The 17,877-nt window shown below is 39.2% G+C and overlaps 1 protein-coding gene across 1 annotated transcript; it reads right to left on the bottom strand.

The window, feature by feature from the left end:
* Positions 1–13,565: 13,565 nt before the first annotated feature.
* On the bottom strand, positions 13,566–14,953 carry LOC134496399 (olfactory receptor 10C1-like). The gene is given in 2 exon segments (XM_063302131.1): positions 13,566–13,623; positions 14,055–14,953. Coding segments are annotated over 2 exon segments (957 nt in total).
* Between the last annotated feature and the right edge of the window lie 2,924 nt (positions 14,954–17,877).

Genomic DNA, 17,877 nt, shown 5'->3' with positions numbered 1-17,877 from the left:
GAGGGGAGGGATTATCTTTGAACCGAGGGTTTTTAGTTTGTATTTGGCATGCTTTTACTCATTCTCAGCTTTCTCTGTATTTGCATACTATTCTTTAATAAATCAGATATCATTAAGTTCCTGCTTGTGAGTCTGAGTCTATTAGAGTAGGCAATCATTACATAAAGCTGAGAATCCTTTTTTTTTTCTGTTAGCCCCTTTCCAGATTTATTTGTGAGGGCGAAGTGCTAGCGATGAGCAAACCAAATCCCCAAATCACGGAAAGCGAGGAATCGAGTGAGGGGGAATGCAACTCCACAGTGATAAGAATGGAGAGAGTCCCTCCTCGAGAGTCCTCAGAAGTTCGAGAGGGGTCGAGCTCCAGCCTAGGAGAAGAGGAGGTTGGTGGTAAAAGAGCCCCTGAACCAACCGGTGAGTCACCAGGTGAGCTGATCACCTGGGATGAAACACAGGGATCCCTACCAGGGATGTCCAAAACATCTTGGAAGCAGCGATACCCAATGTCCCCAACCATGGTGAGGCAGGGGGGAAAGGAGGATTCCCAAACCCCTGATCATATAAAACTTGTGGAGGCCAAATTGGAGTCACTAGAATTTATGTTCTGGAAAATGTCCATGGACTGGGGTCCCCAGGAGAGGAGGAGAGAGGAGTCCAGTAATAGGTATTCGACTCCTTCTTTGCCCCCACCTTCCCCAGAGGAAAGGAGTAGGACCCAGCATAGAGAGGAAGTAAGAGCGCCAAGGATGAGAATTTCAAGGTCCCCTCCTCGAGAGCGGAGCTCCCTGGGAGCTAAGAGGAAGCCCGACCGCCCAGCTGTGGCGAAGGGACTGCCCGGAGTGGGTGTTAAGGACTTCACCGTTAAATTTGATGGAGATCCAACTAAGCTATCGTTCTTCCTTACCAATGCAAGGAGCTATATGGATGAATGGGAACAGTGTTTCCGCTCAGAAAGAGCCAAGATTAATGCCATTGCCACTAAGCTCAAGGGCCGGGCTGCCGATTGGTATGTGCAGTTATGTCAATCGGATGTCCCTGAGCTGAAGGAGTTCGAAGAATTCCTGTGGGCATTGAAACTACACTTTGAAGACCCGTTAGCTAAAGAAAGAGCAAAACGGGCATCGAGGGAGCTGTGCCAGGGGCCACGATCGGTGGCAGACTATGATCTGGAATTTAAGACTCTGGCTGGGAAGGTTGAGGAATGGTCCCAATCCACATTAATAGAACTTTTTAAGGATGGTCTGAATATGGAGGTCCTGAGGTGGTCGCTTGACAGGGACGACCCAGATACCCTGTATGAATGGATACAGCTGGCAGGGAAGGCTGAGCATGCCCACGAGACTTTCGCTCACTGGAAGGTGATGAGATATGCTGGGCTCAGCAAGGGTTCACACACTGCTGCACGCACTGGAAAGTCCGGTCAACATGCCTGGGAAGAGGAGAGAGAGCACCGCTATGCGAAAGGACAATACCTCCGATGTGGGAAGGAAGGTCACCGAGCGGTGGCATGCCCGAAGGGAAAGACCGATGATCATCTGGGAAAGTCATCGGGGAAATCTCCCTCTTTACCCAGGAAAATGAAGGCAGCCATGGCTGAAACTAAAGTGGAGGAGATTCCTTACTTCGGGGACGAGGGGGAGCCCGATCTACTCCAGCCGGCGGGAAACGCCAGCCACCTGCTTTAAAGAGAGCCTCTGGGCAGGTGGTGGAGGAGGGGCGCGACCATATTTCGGTGAGTGGCAACTACCCCACACTGACAGTGAAAGTGAAGCTAGGCTCCCGCACAAGAACCGTTGAAGTTTGGGCATTGATCGATTCAGGGTGTTCGTATTGCTTGATGCACCCTGACATGGTGGCTGCTTTGGAGTTACCCAGCTTTCCACTGCAACGTCCCATGATTTTCACCCAGCTGGATGGTTCTACGGTGGGGGGGAAACTGGTCACCCATTACACGGGCATGGTGGCGTTGCAAATGGGCAGCCACCGTGAGGGGCTGCTGTTTGTGGTGGTGCCTGTGGGGCATCCCTTAGTCATTCTGGGGATTCCTTGGTTGGTCCAACAAAACCCATATATAAATTGGGTGCACAGGACTTTGACTTTTGGGAATGGTTTCTATCAAGCCCCTGGGGAGGATGACACTCCGCAGGCTGCAGTGGGGAGGGCGGCGGCAGCAACCCCTCATTTCACTATCACCCCACTGGAGGGCTTGCCGGAGCAATACCAAAGCTTTGCAGATGTGTTTGGTGAGAAGGAAGCAGACCAACTTCCACCTCATCGAAAAACTGACTGTGCGATAGAGTTGGTCCCCGACGCGCAACTGCCCAAACCAAAAATCTATGCCATGACGCAAAAGGAACTGGTGGCATTGCGGAAGTTTGTGGACAAAAACTTGGCCAGGGGTTTTATTGAACCAGCAAATTCACCAGTGGGCGCCCCCATCTTGTTTTGAGCAAAGAAGGATGGGACATTGAGACTTTGTACAGATTACCGCGGATTAAATGTGGTCTCGATATTAAACAAATATCCTCTGCCAATAATAAAAGACATGTTAGCACATCTGGCTAAGGGGAAAATCTTCTCTAAGCTGGATTTGAGGGAAGCCTATTTCCGTATCCGCATACGGGAGGGGGATGAATGGAAGACTGCTTTCAATTGTCCTCTGGGTTCTTTTCAGTACAAGGTTTTGCCTTTTGGGTTGGCAGGGGCACCAGGGGTGTTCATGCAGTTGATCAATGAAGTGTTACATGAACATTTGTTCAAGGGTACTGGTCTATTTGGATGATGTTTTAATTTATACTGAAACGGAGGAGGAACATGAGCGCTTGGTGAAACAGGTGCTTAGCAAACTGAGAAAGGCTGAGCTTTATGCTAAACTTTCTAAGTGTGAATTTCATTAGACTCAGCTTGACTACCTGGGGTACAGGATCTCTGACAAGGGTATTGAAATTGATCCTGCGAAGATTCAAGCTATTTTGGGGTGGGAGCGCCTGTGTACCCTCAGGCAGCTCCAAAGTTTTCTTGGCTTTTCCAACTATTACTGGCAATTCATCCAGGGGTTCGCAGAAATTGCATTGCCTCTCACTGATTTGTTACGTACGAAGGGGTTGGGGGACACACGCAAGGTGAAGAACCCAGGGGTATTGCTCAATTGGACACCTGAATGCCAGTTGGCTTTCGACAAACTCAAAAGCCTGTTCACTGCTGAACCCATTCTTCAACACCCTGATCCCACTAAACCCTTTATGGTTCAAGTGGATGCTTCCGATTTCTCAATTGGAGCGCTCTTGCTGCAAGCGGATGCTGGTGGCTGCCTGAAGCCCTGTGCGTATCTGTCCCAGAAATTTTCTGAGATGGAAAGGCAATGGCATGTTTGGGAAAAAGAAGCTTTCGCAGTCAAGGCTGCTTTGGAGGCATGGTGCCACCTCTTAGAGGGGGCTAAATGTCCTTTTGAAGTTTGGACTGACCATAAAAATTTGGAAGCACTCAGCATGCTCCGTAAGCTCAGTCCTAAGCAGATCTGCTGGGCTTAATTTTTCAGTCGCTTTGACTTTAAGTTGAAGTTCATTCTGGGCAAGAAAAACTTCCTGGCTGATGCGCTTTCCCGCTTGCCCCAGGATTCGGACCAGGCACCTGACATTGTGGGTACAGTGTGGACAGCACCCCAATTGGGGTTGCAAGCTGTCACACACAGTCAGACTCGTGCACAGCTGCCCCCAGCTTCGGTTTCACCAGCTGGGGGAAGGACGCCAATTCCCTCGCAATTGCAACAACAGTTTCTGCTAGAGCTGAAATCTGACACTTGGTTGCAAGCGAATAGAGACAATGTTACATTTGACAGAGGCTTCGCTTGGAAGCAAAACCGCCTCTATGTCCCTGACAGGTTGCAAAGGGAAATTTTGATTAGGTCTCATGATGATAAAGTGGCTGGCCATTTTGGGTTTGTCAAAACCTTACACCTGGTGCGCCACCAATTCTAGTGGCCCACATTGAGATGTGATGTAAAAAGTTATGTTGCTTCTTGTCCTGTCTGTGCCATGTCTAAACAGAAGGGGGGCAAACCGCAAGGTCTGCTGCAGCTGGTGGCCAGCCCCTCCCATCCTTGGGAGGAGGTTTCCATGGATTTCATTGTGTATTTGCCTCCCAGTCAGAGAAAGACTGTGATTTGGGTGGTAAAGGGCTACTTTTCTAAGCAAGCCCATTTCATTCCATGTGTTTTCATTCCATCTGCACAGCAATTGGCCCGCCTTTTCCTAATCCACATCTACCGGATTCATGGGAGCCCCACCCGCTTGATCACAGACCACGGAACACAGTTTACTTCCCAATTTTGGAGGGCATTTTTGAAGCTGGTGGGCACAAAGCAGGCGTTGTCCACTGCGTCACATCCGGAGACTGACGGATCTACGGAGGCTCTTAATTCGACCCTGGAGCAATTTTTGCGGGCATTTGTCAACTATCAGCAGGACAATTGGGTTGATCTGCTACCTTTTGGTGAGGTAGCTTATACTTGATGGCTAAATACATATAATATGAGACCTCATGTTCTCTTTTGTTAAGGATAGTGCCAGTAGCCTAGCATTGCTTATATAGGAAAGAGACATTTATTTGATCACTATAAAAATGATCTGGGGAAAATAGGAAATCTATTATTTCATGAGATATGATGGAACATGAACAGATTTTTATCCATGTTTACAGCAAACAAATACTTTTGACTGATGCCTGGGAGTGAAATAGATCAGTTTATAGTCTTCTTACATGTATAAACATATTTATTTATTTATTTATTTATTTATTTATTATTCACATTTATATCACCGCCCATCTCCCCCTAAAAGGGGGAGTAAGTGAAATATTACTTAGTATCATGAGAAAGAGGTACAGTTGAAGCAACAACTGGTGTAGAATGAAGCTGAAAAATGGAGAGGAGTTTAAAATAACATTGTCAGAAAATAACTGAGACACTGAGTATATATAGGCATTAATGTGGATATATCTAATATTTTTTGGAAATGATATAATAAATTTCTCATGATTTAATATTTAATTCAAATATCCAATCCATTTCTCAGTGTCCAAGTTTAAATGACGCATTTCACTATGCTGTAATGATAGTAAAATATACACTGAAATGCTAACTCAAACTAACAGCTTAGTATACATACATATATTAGAAAAACTTTCCCTAATCCCTAAATTAACAGTTTAATGCTCAAAGTGAACCCATCACTAAAAAAAGGAAAAATAAAGTGTAAGGAATGCCAAATATATCTCATATTTCCTATACGTTTGATTTCCTACCAAATATGAGATACTTAGTGGAGAAAAGAAAAAAAAATGTATACCAACATATCAGATATTTGTGGTTCAGGAAGAAGTTTGTTGAAGGCAGCATGCTTGTAAGTCAAGATGGATAAGGAAATGATACCTCCACAGATGAAATCCCCTGATTGTGAATATCTGTGAGCTCTTGGTGGGGAATGCCATGCCTTACATGAGTTTGACTCACCCTGTGAGGAAACAGTAGCAGCAGCAGTATTAATATAAACATCCTGAATTCAAATCTGTTCTGTGAACAATCATGGAAGTTGGCTGGGTGACCTTGGGCTGGTCACTCTCTCTCAGCCCAATTAACCTCACAGGGTTTTTGTTGTGGGGAAATAGGAGGAGGAAGGAGTATTAGGTATGTTCGCCGCCTTGGGTTATTTATAAAAATAATAAAGGTGGGATAGAAAATAAATAAATGAATAAATGAATAAATGAATTAGTATCCCTGTGATTAAGCAGTTTGATCTGAGTGTTTGATTCCTGACATGCTGAAACCAACTGAAATATGAACTGTTACCGTATGTAACTGAAAACACTACATCTGAATTTTGTCAGCTCTTAGTTCCCACTGTTGGCTCCAGAGGGAAATGTATTTATATTATTCCTCGTAACCTTAATTCTTAGCTTTGTTATTGGTCACTACAACTCCAGTGAGGATTTTATAATAAGCAGCAATATTATTTGCATCCGTTTGGTCTCAAAATCGTATATTCTCTGTGTCATTGCTTAATAGCAGGTATCAATAATAGCAGCGCAGAAACATTATCTCTATATTAATTAGATAGTAATTACCTCTATCAAGTCCATTAATGACATTGTCATCACCATATATTTTGTCATATTGGGTGTAGCACAGAGTCTTGAATCATCTGGGAAATAAATTCTGAGTCATATGAACTATTCTAACTTAGAATATATTGGAAAATTTCCAAACTGCTGTCATCTCTATCAAATTATAATTTCTGTTTCTAAACACTTTTGAAATGCACAAAACAAGAAGATGAGGAATTCTGGAAATTCTGGGAGTTGGTCCATATATCTTAAAGATGCTAAGGTTGAAAAATAATGTACTAGCTGGTGAACAGAGATAAAACCAAACAAACTGTTATAATGATATACTATGCCATTTTTTTTCCTTTGTCATATTTTTTTCACTTTTTTGTAATAGCACTTTTAAATTATTTTTCCCTTCTAGATAGTGTATGTATCTTTATTATTGTTATTGTTATTACTCTCTTTTGTTTTTTTGTTTTTTTTTTGCTTTTTGTTATTAAAAAGCAATAACAATTTATATATGTGTATGTATGTATGTGTGTGTGTGTGTGTATGTGTGTGTGTGTGTGTGTGTATGTATGTGTATGTATATATATATATATATATATATATATATATATATATATATATATATATAAACATTTTTTTTCTGGATTAAAGAGGGGAAAAAGGGTTCCAACAATTTAAAAAGCTTTTGGCAAAAAGCTTAACAAAGAGTGGATGTCAGAATTTTTTTAAAAAAATAAAGGGGATAGTTATTTTGAAAGATTATTTTTTGGTGAAAGTGCTTTTGAACAAACTGGAATTAAAATAGACAAATGAACCAGACCTTCCTGGGATTTTGTTTGTTTGTTTGTTTACTATTAAAGAGTGCAGACAATTGGTGGATTTCACAAAACAAAAGGTAAAGGTAATATGAGCCAGACTATGATGCTGACTATAACTATGGAGTGCCATTTGAGACAAAAGTAGTAAGGGCACAGGAAGACAAAATGGGGGGGGGGGGGAGAGGAAAACTTGCTTTTTACCCTTTCCTTTGCAATAGAGACACTTCCATTTTGGAAATCACCAGAAAAGTGGCAAAACACGTAAGAGGGGAGGGGAGGGGAGGATCACTAGAGAAACCTGCAGAGAAAGGAATAACTTCAGAAAATGTTTGAGGAATTGGGCAATAAGTTAGCTGAATCACTTGATACTAAATTGACAGCTTTTGAAAAAAGAATGGATCAAAGCCTTGTAAAGATGAAAGAGGAGATGAAAGAAGAAGTTAAGAAGTTGGAAAGCTCTGCAAAACAAGTGTCTGGTGACTAAGACAGAAATTAATAGACAAAGACCTGGAAAGAGAATTAGATAATTTTGCAGTACTGGAACTGAGAGAGAAGGAATTTTGTTTGAGATCTAGAGCAATTCCAGAGGATTCTGGTGAAGATATTAGAGAAAAGGTTATTAAAGTTTTAGATTTTTTTTTTTTTTTGGATTGGAATAAGGAGGAAACAGAGGCAGAAATTGATATGTAGAATAAATACAAGATTTTCAAGAATAAGAAATGTTCCAAGGGATCTCTTGCTGCACTTTGTTAGGAAAAAGGCAAGATATTAAGTTTTGCAGCAGCATTTTAATACAAGATTGAAGATTGATAATACAAATGTAATTGTATTCCTATTAGAATCTTGTGTAAGAGAAAAAAGTATTGTTTTTTGACTGATTAAAACAGAAAAAGATTCCATTTTGATGGGACAAATTGGAAGATGTGGTTTTCACATTTAGAAATTTCAACTGAATTCTGTCCAGACGTTGAGGGAATTTCTAGAAAAAAAATAAAGAGGAATTGAAGGAGATTCAAATGCACGTGTAAAATGAGACCACTCAAAAACTTTAAGAGGTGCAACAGGAAACTGAAAGGGATGATTCTGAACTAGGCACTGCAGGTATCAAATTTTCTAAATTTTTGGCTAGATTATGGATTATAAATGCTTAACATTGAATATGAATGGAGCAAATGCTCCTTAAAAGAGAAAAGCATTATTATAAATATTACTTAATAATCAATTAATAATCAATAAATAATATTATTAATACAATTATTTGAAAAAATATTTCAAATAATATCTTGTTTTAATTTGCCTACAAGAGACACATATTAGAAAAAAGGACATAAAATATTCGATTTATAAAAAATTGGATGAAGAATTTATTTCAGCAGGGAGACTTCTGGTGAGGAAATGGCAAACTGACATCCCATGGACAGCAGGAGACAATATGGCCAAAAATGGCAGCTGGATGCTGGATCTGGACTGCCAAAATCTCTCCAAAGAAAGAAGAGATCACCCATATATACTCTAGACAGTTGTTTTTTTCTTTCTTTCTTTCTTTCTTTCTTTCTTTCTTTCTTTCTTTCTTTCTTTCTTTCTTTCTTTCTTTCTGTGAGTAGAAGCAGAAACTGATGTTTTTGCAGTCACTTGCAAACAGCTGGGAGTTGTGGTATTCCATTGAGCTCATAGCCATTAATATAGCCTATATATGGAGTCAAAGTTCGACAAACCTCACTTCTTGTTGCTTTGGAGTTTACTCTTTTTTTCTTCTGCTTTTTAAAGATTGAAAGAACCACAAGTTTGATTGAATTCACTGGGTGAGTTTTTGTTCAATCCTTTAAGAAATAAGCTTTTATTATGAGCTTAAGGTTTTGCAAGGGATTTTTTTTTTTTTTTGGGAAGATACAACAGAAGTGTGATTACAGTGTTTATTTTAGAGTTTTTAATGGATTAAGCATTAAGATGGACTTGAACTAGAACTTTAAAATTAACTATAGTGTATAGCATAGTTAATTAACTAAATTAGCGATCCTTTCCATGGGAAACTTATGTGTACCTCTGGAACTGATAAGGTGACTTTGAAGGTTGGTCACTAGAGAGCATCAGAAGGAAATAATGGATCCATTAAGAGAGATTTATGATTGTTTGGCTCAGAAAATAATATTAAGTTATCTGCTATGATTTTAAGAAATGATGTCATAGAAGAGGAACAAGTTCCATTGAATAAAACTGAAATTGATTTTAATATGGATTTAAAGATGTCAGCCTATAAGAAAGAGGAAAATGATATAATAGTAGATATACAAAAAGAAGAAATGTTGGATTTATGGATGAAACTGGCTGATGACTTAACAATTAAAAAAGACACACATATACTAAACCAGAAGAGTGATTTGGAGAACCTCTTTACATTGGATTTAGGAAAAGGACTTGTTGAAGTTGTCAATGATATTGTGAGAAGAGACAATGAGAATATAAACAGTGATGTGAATAACCTTTTTTATACTGAAATTACAAAAGGGGCTTGTTAGAGATGCTGACATATCTGGGAGAAGAGACAAGGATAGTATGAGGAGAAAGCAGATAGTGGGACATTGCTTGAGGGGACTAAAGATTCTTAGGATAAAGAAGAAAGAATATAAAATTGTTTTATTTGAACTAGGCTAAAATAAATGGGTTGCTATCTTTGGTAATGTTTAATGGATTTTTGTTCACTAGGACCAGATGGTGATGTTTTAAAAGGTTTTGTTGATTTGAAGCAAGGAGATGGAGTGGGGGATTTGTTTAAATAGAAAAGGGGATATAAATGTAAGAGGAAAGATTCAAGTTGGGTTTATTAAATGTAGTTTGGAAGAGTTATGTTATTATTTCTGATAACACTTAATGGACTTTTGCTGATTAAAATGGAGTGATGAAAAATTGGTTAATAAAGAAGGGGGTGAGATATGGCATGAAGAAATGATTGGTTTTATTTTTAAGAGATGGTGATAAGATGTTAATGTTGATTATACTTGCTGGGGATGAAGGGGGAGGTTTCTTCTTTCTTCTTTTCTTTTTTTTCTTTCTCTGAACTTTTTAATTTAAAAAATCTTTTTTTCTTTTGATATGTTTTTCTTCTATGAATATTGTATTAGTTTTATTTGTATAACAACATCTTTAATAAAAAAATATTCTAAAAAAAGATATTTCAGCAGGAACTAAAAAAATAAATGGAGTGTTTTGTGTTTTAGATCCCCAACTAAAGCCAGAACTTGTATTGATTGTTAAGCATGGTTGATTTGTTGGGGTGGAAGTTAATTTGCACAGGACTAAAACTCTGATTTTGGGAATTTATGTCCCAAATGATACTGCTCTATAAAGGACTAATTGCTTCCTCTTATGAAAATTGGTGTTTGATGGGGGAATGGAAAGGAGTGATCTCCCCAGAGCTGGATAGAACTTCTGAAAAAAATTAAAATTAAAATCACTCAAGGCAGATTACCAAAAGTTTTCTTTGATTTGATGGACAGTTTAGTGCTTGACAATATATTGTTATTGTATTATTTTTTTATTAATTTTTATTATATTAATTATTGTTATTATATTTATATAATAAATAATTAATATTATTAATTATAATATAATATAATGATTAATATTATGTAACATATACTGTATATTATATAATTGTTATATTAATTATTATTGTTAATATAGTAATATTGCTAATATATGGAGACCATACAATGGCACTTCAAGACATAGATCCTTTTCAAGAATAGATATGATTGCTGTACTGGACAATTTTCATCCAGTCTCCCACCCCCCCTGTTTGGGGAAAGGTGGTTGAGAAAGTGATAGTGTTACAGCTTCAGAGGATTCTGGATGAAACAGATTATCTAGACCCCTTCCAGCCAGGTTTCAGACCTGGTTATGGGATGGAAATGGCATTGGTTGCACTTATGGGTGATCTTTGGTGGGATTAGGATGGAGGCAGTGAATCCATCCTGGCTCTTCTTGACCTCTCAGCAGCTTTTGATACCATCGACCATGGTATCCTTTTGGGCCAGCTCATGGAGTTGGGAGTGGGCAATGTGGTTTTATGCTGCTTCACCTCCTTCCTCCAGGGCTGGTCCCAATTGGTTTCAATAGGGAGCGAGAGATCCAGCACTTGGCCCCTTCTTTGTGGGGTGCTGCAGGGCTCAGTACTCTCCCCACTCCTTTTTAACATCTACATGAAACTACTGGGTGAGATCATCCATCACCATGGGATGAGGTATCCTCAGTGTGCTGATGATACTCAATTATACATCTCCATCCCAAGTGAAATAAGTGATGCCATGAGCACCCTCTCCAGGTGCCCGGGGGCTGTGGGGGCCTGGATGGGGAACAACAGGCTTCAGCTGAATCCTGGTAAGATGGAGTGGCTGTGGATTAATGGCACCTCAGGTCTGGGAAATTGTCGTCTTTAGTTCTGGATGGGGTTGAACTGCCCCAGACAGACCTGGTGTGTAACTTGGGGGTTCTCTTGGATTCACGACTCCTGCTCAAAGAGCAGGTGGCAGTCGTGGCCAGGAAGGCCTTTGTTCAACTTAATGTTGTGTGCCAGTTACACCCTTTCCTGGACCGAAAGGCCCTTCAAACAGTCACTCACACCCTGGTCATCTCCCATATAGACTACTGTAATGCAGTCTACATGGGGCTACCCTTGAAGAATATCCAGAAGCTTCAACTGGTCTAGAACGCAGCCATGTGGGCAATCTTGGGTGTTCCAAGGTTTGCACATGTAACACCTTTACTATGTGAGCCGCACTGGGTTCCAGTTTGCTTCTGGGTGTAATGACCAGAACACCTGAGCATTCATTCAGTGATGGTCCACAAGCCTTTGTTATTTAACTCTTTAATAAAGCGAAGCATTCGATACAAGGTAAAAGTTGTGAATGCCATTGTTCTCCCAGGTGTCCAAGCAGTGATCAGGTGCTCAGGCAATTGATTCTTTTTAGATCCAGAGATAATAAGCATACCAGTGGCTAAAGAAACTTTAAGTTTTATTATAAACTTAAGCAAACAGAGTTAAACAGAAACACAGTTTAGCCAGATTATACAAATACACATAAAAGCACAGCATAAAGAAAGAAATCATAGCATACCTAAGCAATGTGACACCCTATCCCCCATATGCTGCCAGGAGCCCTTTAATAAGGACAGCGGAGATACTCCCCAGTGGCTCAATGTACACAGCACCCAGCACTCAGGTCTGTGCACAGACTCCCAAACTCCAAAACAATTCCAGGAGTTTCTATCAAAGTCTGGCCCTCAAACCTCATGACCATGTTTCCATGGTTGCAGGCTAGGAGACCTGACCTTGACTAGGAAGCTTCCCAAGGCCCAAGAACACCTGTCTAAGAGCCTGGGAAGTTTTACAGATCTTAACAAAACAATCTGGGGGTTTTCTCTTATCTCTATCCCTACTCCAAACAAAGATATGTTCTGGAGGACTGTTGGAGGATTGGACTTAAAAACTTTCAGTCTTGTAGTTTTATCCCCCGACCATGCCAAACAGAAATAAAAACAAGCCAATTAAACTTCAGCATAACTCAAATGCACAGCAATGTGTAAATTAAAAAAGAAACAAAAAACAAAGAACATTCCCAAGTGCATTTTCCTCTGTGCACCAGGAATACAAGCCATGAAAATTCTTATATTTATATATTTGTTCTGCCAAATTTGTAAAAAACAGTATCATGCCCCTAATAGTATATTACAGCCCATCAAGAAAGATTCATAATGGTTTGTTTGTTTGTTTTACTGGACCATTCCAATATCTCTGGTTTTGAGCAGTTTAAGACCTATGAACAATAATATGATTAAAAGTAAACATAACAGTATAAACATAATACAACTTTAAAATAACAATATCATAAAAGACACTGAGGAAGAACCATAATCCCATATGTGTTAAAAGAGATTAAGATGACTCCTGTCATGCGCTGCCTACCGCTGAGTGAAACACAGACACTGTTTAAGGAAAAGCAGGTTCAGATTTATTTCAGCGTAGTGCTAGATGAGAAAAAAGCTGAGAGTGAAGGGAGCGCGCCAGTGCGGGGTTTAAATACCCCGCGCCGGTCAGCGCCCCCTCACTTTGGGTTGCGTCATCCCCCCTTAGTCCTGCATGCTTTCGTGCCGGTAGGTGAAGGGTTGCAGGGCCCCTGCTGGTGCCCCGGGCCTCGCCCATAATCTGTTTCTTCCTTCGGCCGGTGATTGCTGTCAGCTGGGCGATCTCCGTTGCGCTTTGCTGACAGCTTCAGGTGTGCCTCGTGATCCGCCCTGTCTTTGTCTTTCCTTCATCCTCTTTTGTGTCCTGATGGCTGGATCATCCAGCCGGGGTCATTCCCTTCTCCTCGGGGTCTGTGTCTGTTGTTGTGCGTGCTTTGCTTATCTTAAGTCCCTTCCTCTGCTTCCTAGGTATTGTCATGTGTGCCGTTGTGCTGATGTCTTCAGCTCAACGGCACTCATGACACTCCCTTAGCATAGGCAGGTCTTCATGCCATTGTGAAAAGCCTATTTGATATCAGGGAGAATACTTTTCCAGAGACCCAGGGAAGTGGGATGGGGAAGTGACTGAGACATCCCAACCCATATACAGATTCTTGAATCCTAAATAAACTAAAACCTTTATTTATTAGTAAATGTATTAAGGTGGGTCGTTAACAGCCCCCTGACACTCTGTTTCCTCAGAATGCACAGCCAAAGACTAATCATGTTTTTTTTCAGCTAAGACTGACCCTGAAATATCCATCTGACTGTCATTAATAATGTTTTGTGATATGCTTTTCTTTTTTTAATTTAATTTAATTTATTTCTTTTAATTTTCAAGCCCCAAAGCCTGCCCCTGTGATTTCTCTTAGAGACAGGCTAACAAAAGATTGCAAATGGTAAAATGAAAAATTCACTGAAAATTAAATTGACAGAATCATCCATCCTTTGTAAGATACTCTTATAATCATTGTACCACATCAGCTTTTGGACTGAAAATCACAAAGAATGGTTTCATGTTTTTAGATTTGTGCATTTCACTTTATTACAAGATTGTGTTTGTGATAACAGCACAATTTTCTGATATTTAGTTCAGTGAGAGAAATACTTTTTTTTAATAGTTTCCACAGAGCTACTTTGAATTCCTTATTCCTTAGGCTGTAGATAATAGGGTTCAACAGTGGAGTCACAACTGCATAGAACAGAGATAAGAGTTTGTCAGTTGTTGGTTTATAACTGGATTTTGGCCTTAAGTACATGAAGCCAGCTGTACCAAAGAAGAGGCTGACTACCAGGAGGTGTGAAGAACAGGTGGAGAAAGCTTTGTATTTGTTCTGTGATGAAGACATCTTAGAAATGGTGTGAAGGATGCAGCTATATGAGATGATGATTATCCAGAAGGGCACCATGATTGCCAGTACAGCCACTGCAATAACTTGAACCTCACTGAGAAATGTGTCTGCACAGACAAGTTCAAATAGTGGCTGAATCTCACAAAAGAAATGGCTGATAGCAATTTGGCAGAATGGCAAGCTGAACATAAAGGAGGTGTGTCCTGTTGCCACAGCACTCCCACAGACCCAGGACCCAACCACCATCTCCATGCACAATTACTTACTCATGACAATTTGGTAGGTCAGAGGTCTACATATTGCCACGTACCGATCAATTGACATTGCAGCCAAGAGAAAGCATTCAGCTACTCCAAAGAGCAGGAAGAACAACATCTGTAAAGCACATCCAATTTGTGAAATGGTTGCCTGTGCCACCAGCAAAGTTTCTAACATTTTTGGGACAGTAACAGAAGTATAGCAAAGTTCCAAGAAAGACAACTGTGTAAGGAAGAAATACATAGGCACATGAAGAGTGCGATCAGCATTTATTATTGCAATGATAAGTCCATTGGAGAGAAGAGTGATGACGTAGATAGCCAAAAGTACTGTAAAGAACAATGGTTGCAGTTCTGAAACATCAGAAAAACCCAATAATACGAAGTGACTCACAAGACTGTTGTTGTCAACAATCATCTCCTGGACAAAATAGCTTTTTCTTTCTTTCTTCACCATGCAGACATGTACCAGCTTGCTAGTTACCTGGTCTGGGAAGATTTCCTTCTTTGTTTCATTTCACAGCCTGAGAAAGGAAGACATACTGTATATCATTTTCTGATGGCAATAAGAATATTGTTTTGTGAGATGGGCGGCTATATAAATTAGACAAACAAACAAACAAACAATTAGATAAAATAGATTACACACTATACTTAATCTTAGCCAAAAGACTGAAAAAGTTAAAAGGCACTTGTGGTGGGGGAGTAAGTGGAGAGTTGAAGGTTATTTGAACATAAGCCAATGAGAAAACAAAAAAGATCTTGAAAATAATGGCTTAGATGCTCCAACAAAAGATAGTTCATATCAAAGGTATGAAATGATTGAAAGGTCAAATAACATGCAAAACACACATCTTTGCATTAAAAGGAGTGTGAAGTACATTTTTTTCTAGGTAATGGAAAGCTGCAAATATCACAGGTTTGAGGATGCATCAGAGACATTTGAGTGAAAATGATGGACTGAAAAAAGTCCTTTTGGGGAATAGCAACTGATTTTCAATGCAAGAGTCATGAAACAGGATGCATTTAATCATTTCCTTACCTGTCTACTACAACACCATTCTCACAAACAAGCAATTACAACTACAGCTGTACCTAATTGTCTAAAAGAATAAATTATATTCTTATATTCTTAGTATTCCTTAATATTTTCATTAAATGCGGAGATGGAGGGACTGCTTATGATGTACAGTAGATGACAGAGAACTACTTGCAATTAATAATACTCTAGGAGACAAACAGAAATCAGAAAGATCTTGAGAATGTAATTTAGCAGAGACAAATGCAATTGTTAACCTAGGAAAAGGTATTTATTTAGGAGTTATAGATCAAATGAACAGATACCCAATATAATGTTATATCCTTGATAGTAGGTGCTATAAAAATATCTTGAACAAGAGTCCATTGGAGTTGGATGGCTATAACAAATGTGATTTTGTTTTTAATAGTTAATTACAAACTGAATATGAGTCAGCAGTGTGATATAGCTGCAGAAAGGCAAATGCTACTTTAGGCTGCATCAATTTACTATAATATCAAAATTAAGGAAAATAAGAGTGCCACTTCCTTCTGCTTTGATTAGACCCTTTCTAAAATATTATATCACATTTTAAAAACTTCTTACTTTAGGAAATATTCATAAAAGTTGGGATAGGTTCAAAGAAGGGCAATAAAAATGATCATAGAACTTCCAAGGACAAAAAGATAGCTGAGTGTTGTTTATGATCCATTTTTTTTATAGTTAAAGAAACATCAAACAGATCAAAACCCATTCACTTTAATTTCAGAGTACAGGAAGTGGAAGAATAAATTTAAGTTATATGAAAGCAGATTTCCTAGTGCTAAGAGCAATTCAATTCAATTCAATTCAATTCAAGAAGGTACATAAAATCCTGAGAATCCCCTTGCATTCCTAGCTAAAGGGCTAGGTGCTGGAAAACACCTTTAGTTCAGCTTCCTAATCAAGTATGCATCTGTAATGTGACTTCCAGGTACATTGTGTGTGTGTGTATCTGTGAGAGAGAGAGAGATTATAAAAAGTGAATTACATTTTACATAAAAAGAGAACTAAATAATTGCACATTTGATTTATCTACACATAGCCAAGAAGAAAGTGAAGGAAAAAGCCATGCCTTAAACAAATTAATCTCACCTGTGGCCTATCCTTTATTGATCTGGAGTCATGATGATTTAGACTTAACCCTTAGTTGTGCCCTTCAAGGCAAATCTCCCAATGATACTTTTATTTTCTTTATTGTCAGCCTTCCCAGATAGACCAGACAGGAAACATGACCAGATGAGCTAATTCTACTTTATTGTAAGGCTACATTAACAGAATCTTGCAAGTCTGAAAGTACAAGTCTCCTTTACAGCCTGAGAATTGGGGGTGGGGAATGTCCTTTCTGAGCCTCTTTCTCTGCCCATTATGCAGCTGTGGGCTATGGCTTCTCTTACTATCTGACCATTCCCTAAACAGCATCTCTTCCTCTCATCTCCCAAGGTCATTGCCACATATCATTACTTTTATATCATTAATGTACTTTAGGGACTGTGTGGTAATTACCAGGAGGGGATAAAAACAGCAGATGTTTCTTAAAATTCCCACATGCAACTTGTCATCTCTGTCAGGATGAAATGTCATCATCAGGAGGAACTATTCTGCTTTGACCTTGACTAAAAGTCCAAAGGGATATGATGCAGCAAAGTAGATCATTGGCTGAAGCATCTACAAAACTCTCCATAAGCAACTTGATGCCATGAGGAATAAAATCTGGTTGAAGTTTCTTCTTCTTTTAGATCCAAATAATCTTCAAATCTTGCTTTCTAAAGAAGTTAAAGGACTGTAAGAGAACCTAATATTTCTTGAAGAATTTATTCCTGGATTGTTTTTTATTAGGGATGAACAAATCTGTCAATTCAGCCTTGCTGAATCTTTTTTTAAATTTTAAGTTCCTTTTGTTTTACACACACATACACACAAACACACTTATTATATATAAATAATTTGGTAATGGAAGAGAGAAAAAAATAAATTTGTTTAGCTCATATTCAAAATAAATATGTTTAGCTACACAAAATGAATACATTTAGCTCAATGCAAAGTATACACACAGATACCCCAACAAACATAAAAAAATTACATGCAGTAGCAATAAAAATATAAACAATACACACACACACACAACATACCAATTATATTCTGTGCATTTCTTCTAAAACAGGAAAGGAGACCTTCTGGAGATGAGGCCACAATTAATATTCTTTGATGCAACAACCATAGAGGATGGCAGAAAGACACAAAAGTCTGGGTCTGGGTAGCATTTTCTTTTTTCTGGATTGTTA

Source organism: Candoia aspera, chromosome 4, assembly GCF_035149785.1.
Source record: "Candoia aspera isolate rCanAsp1 chromosome 4, rCanAsp1.hap2, whole genome shotgun sequence".
Classification (NCBI taxonomy): Eukaryota; Metazoa; Chordata; class Lepidosauria; order Squamata; family Boidae; genus Candoia; species Candoia aspera.
This window is presented reverse-complemented; position numbering and strand designations above follow the sequence as displayed.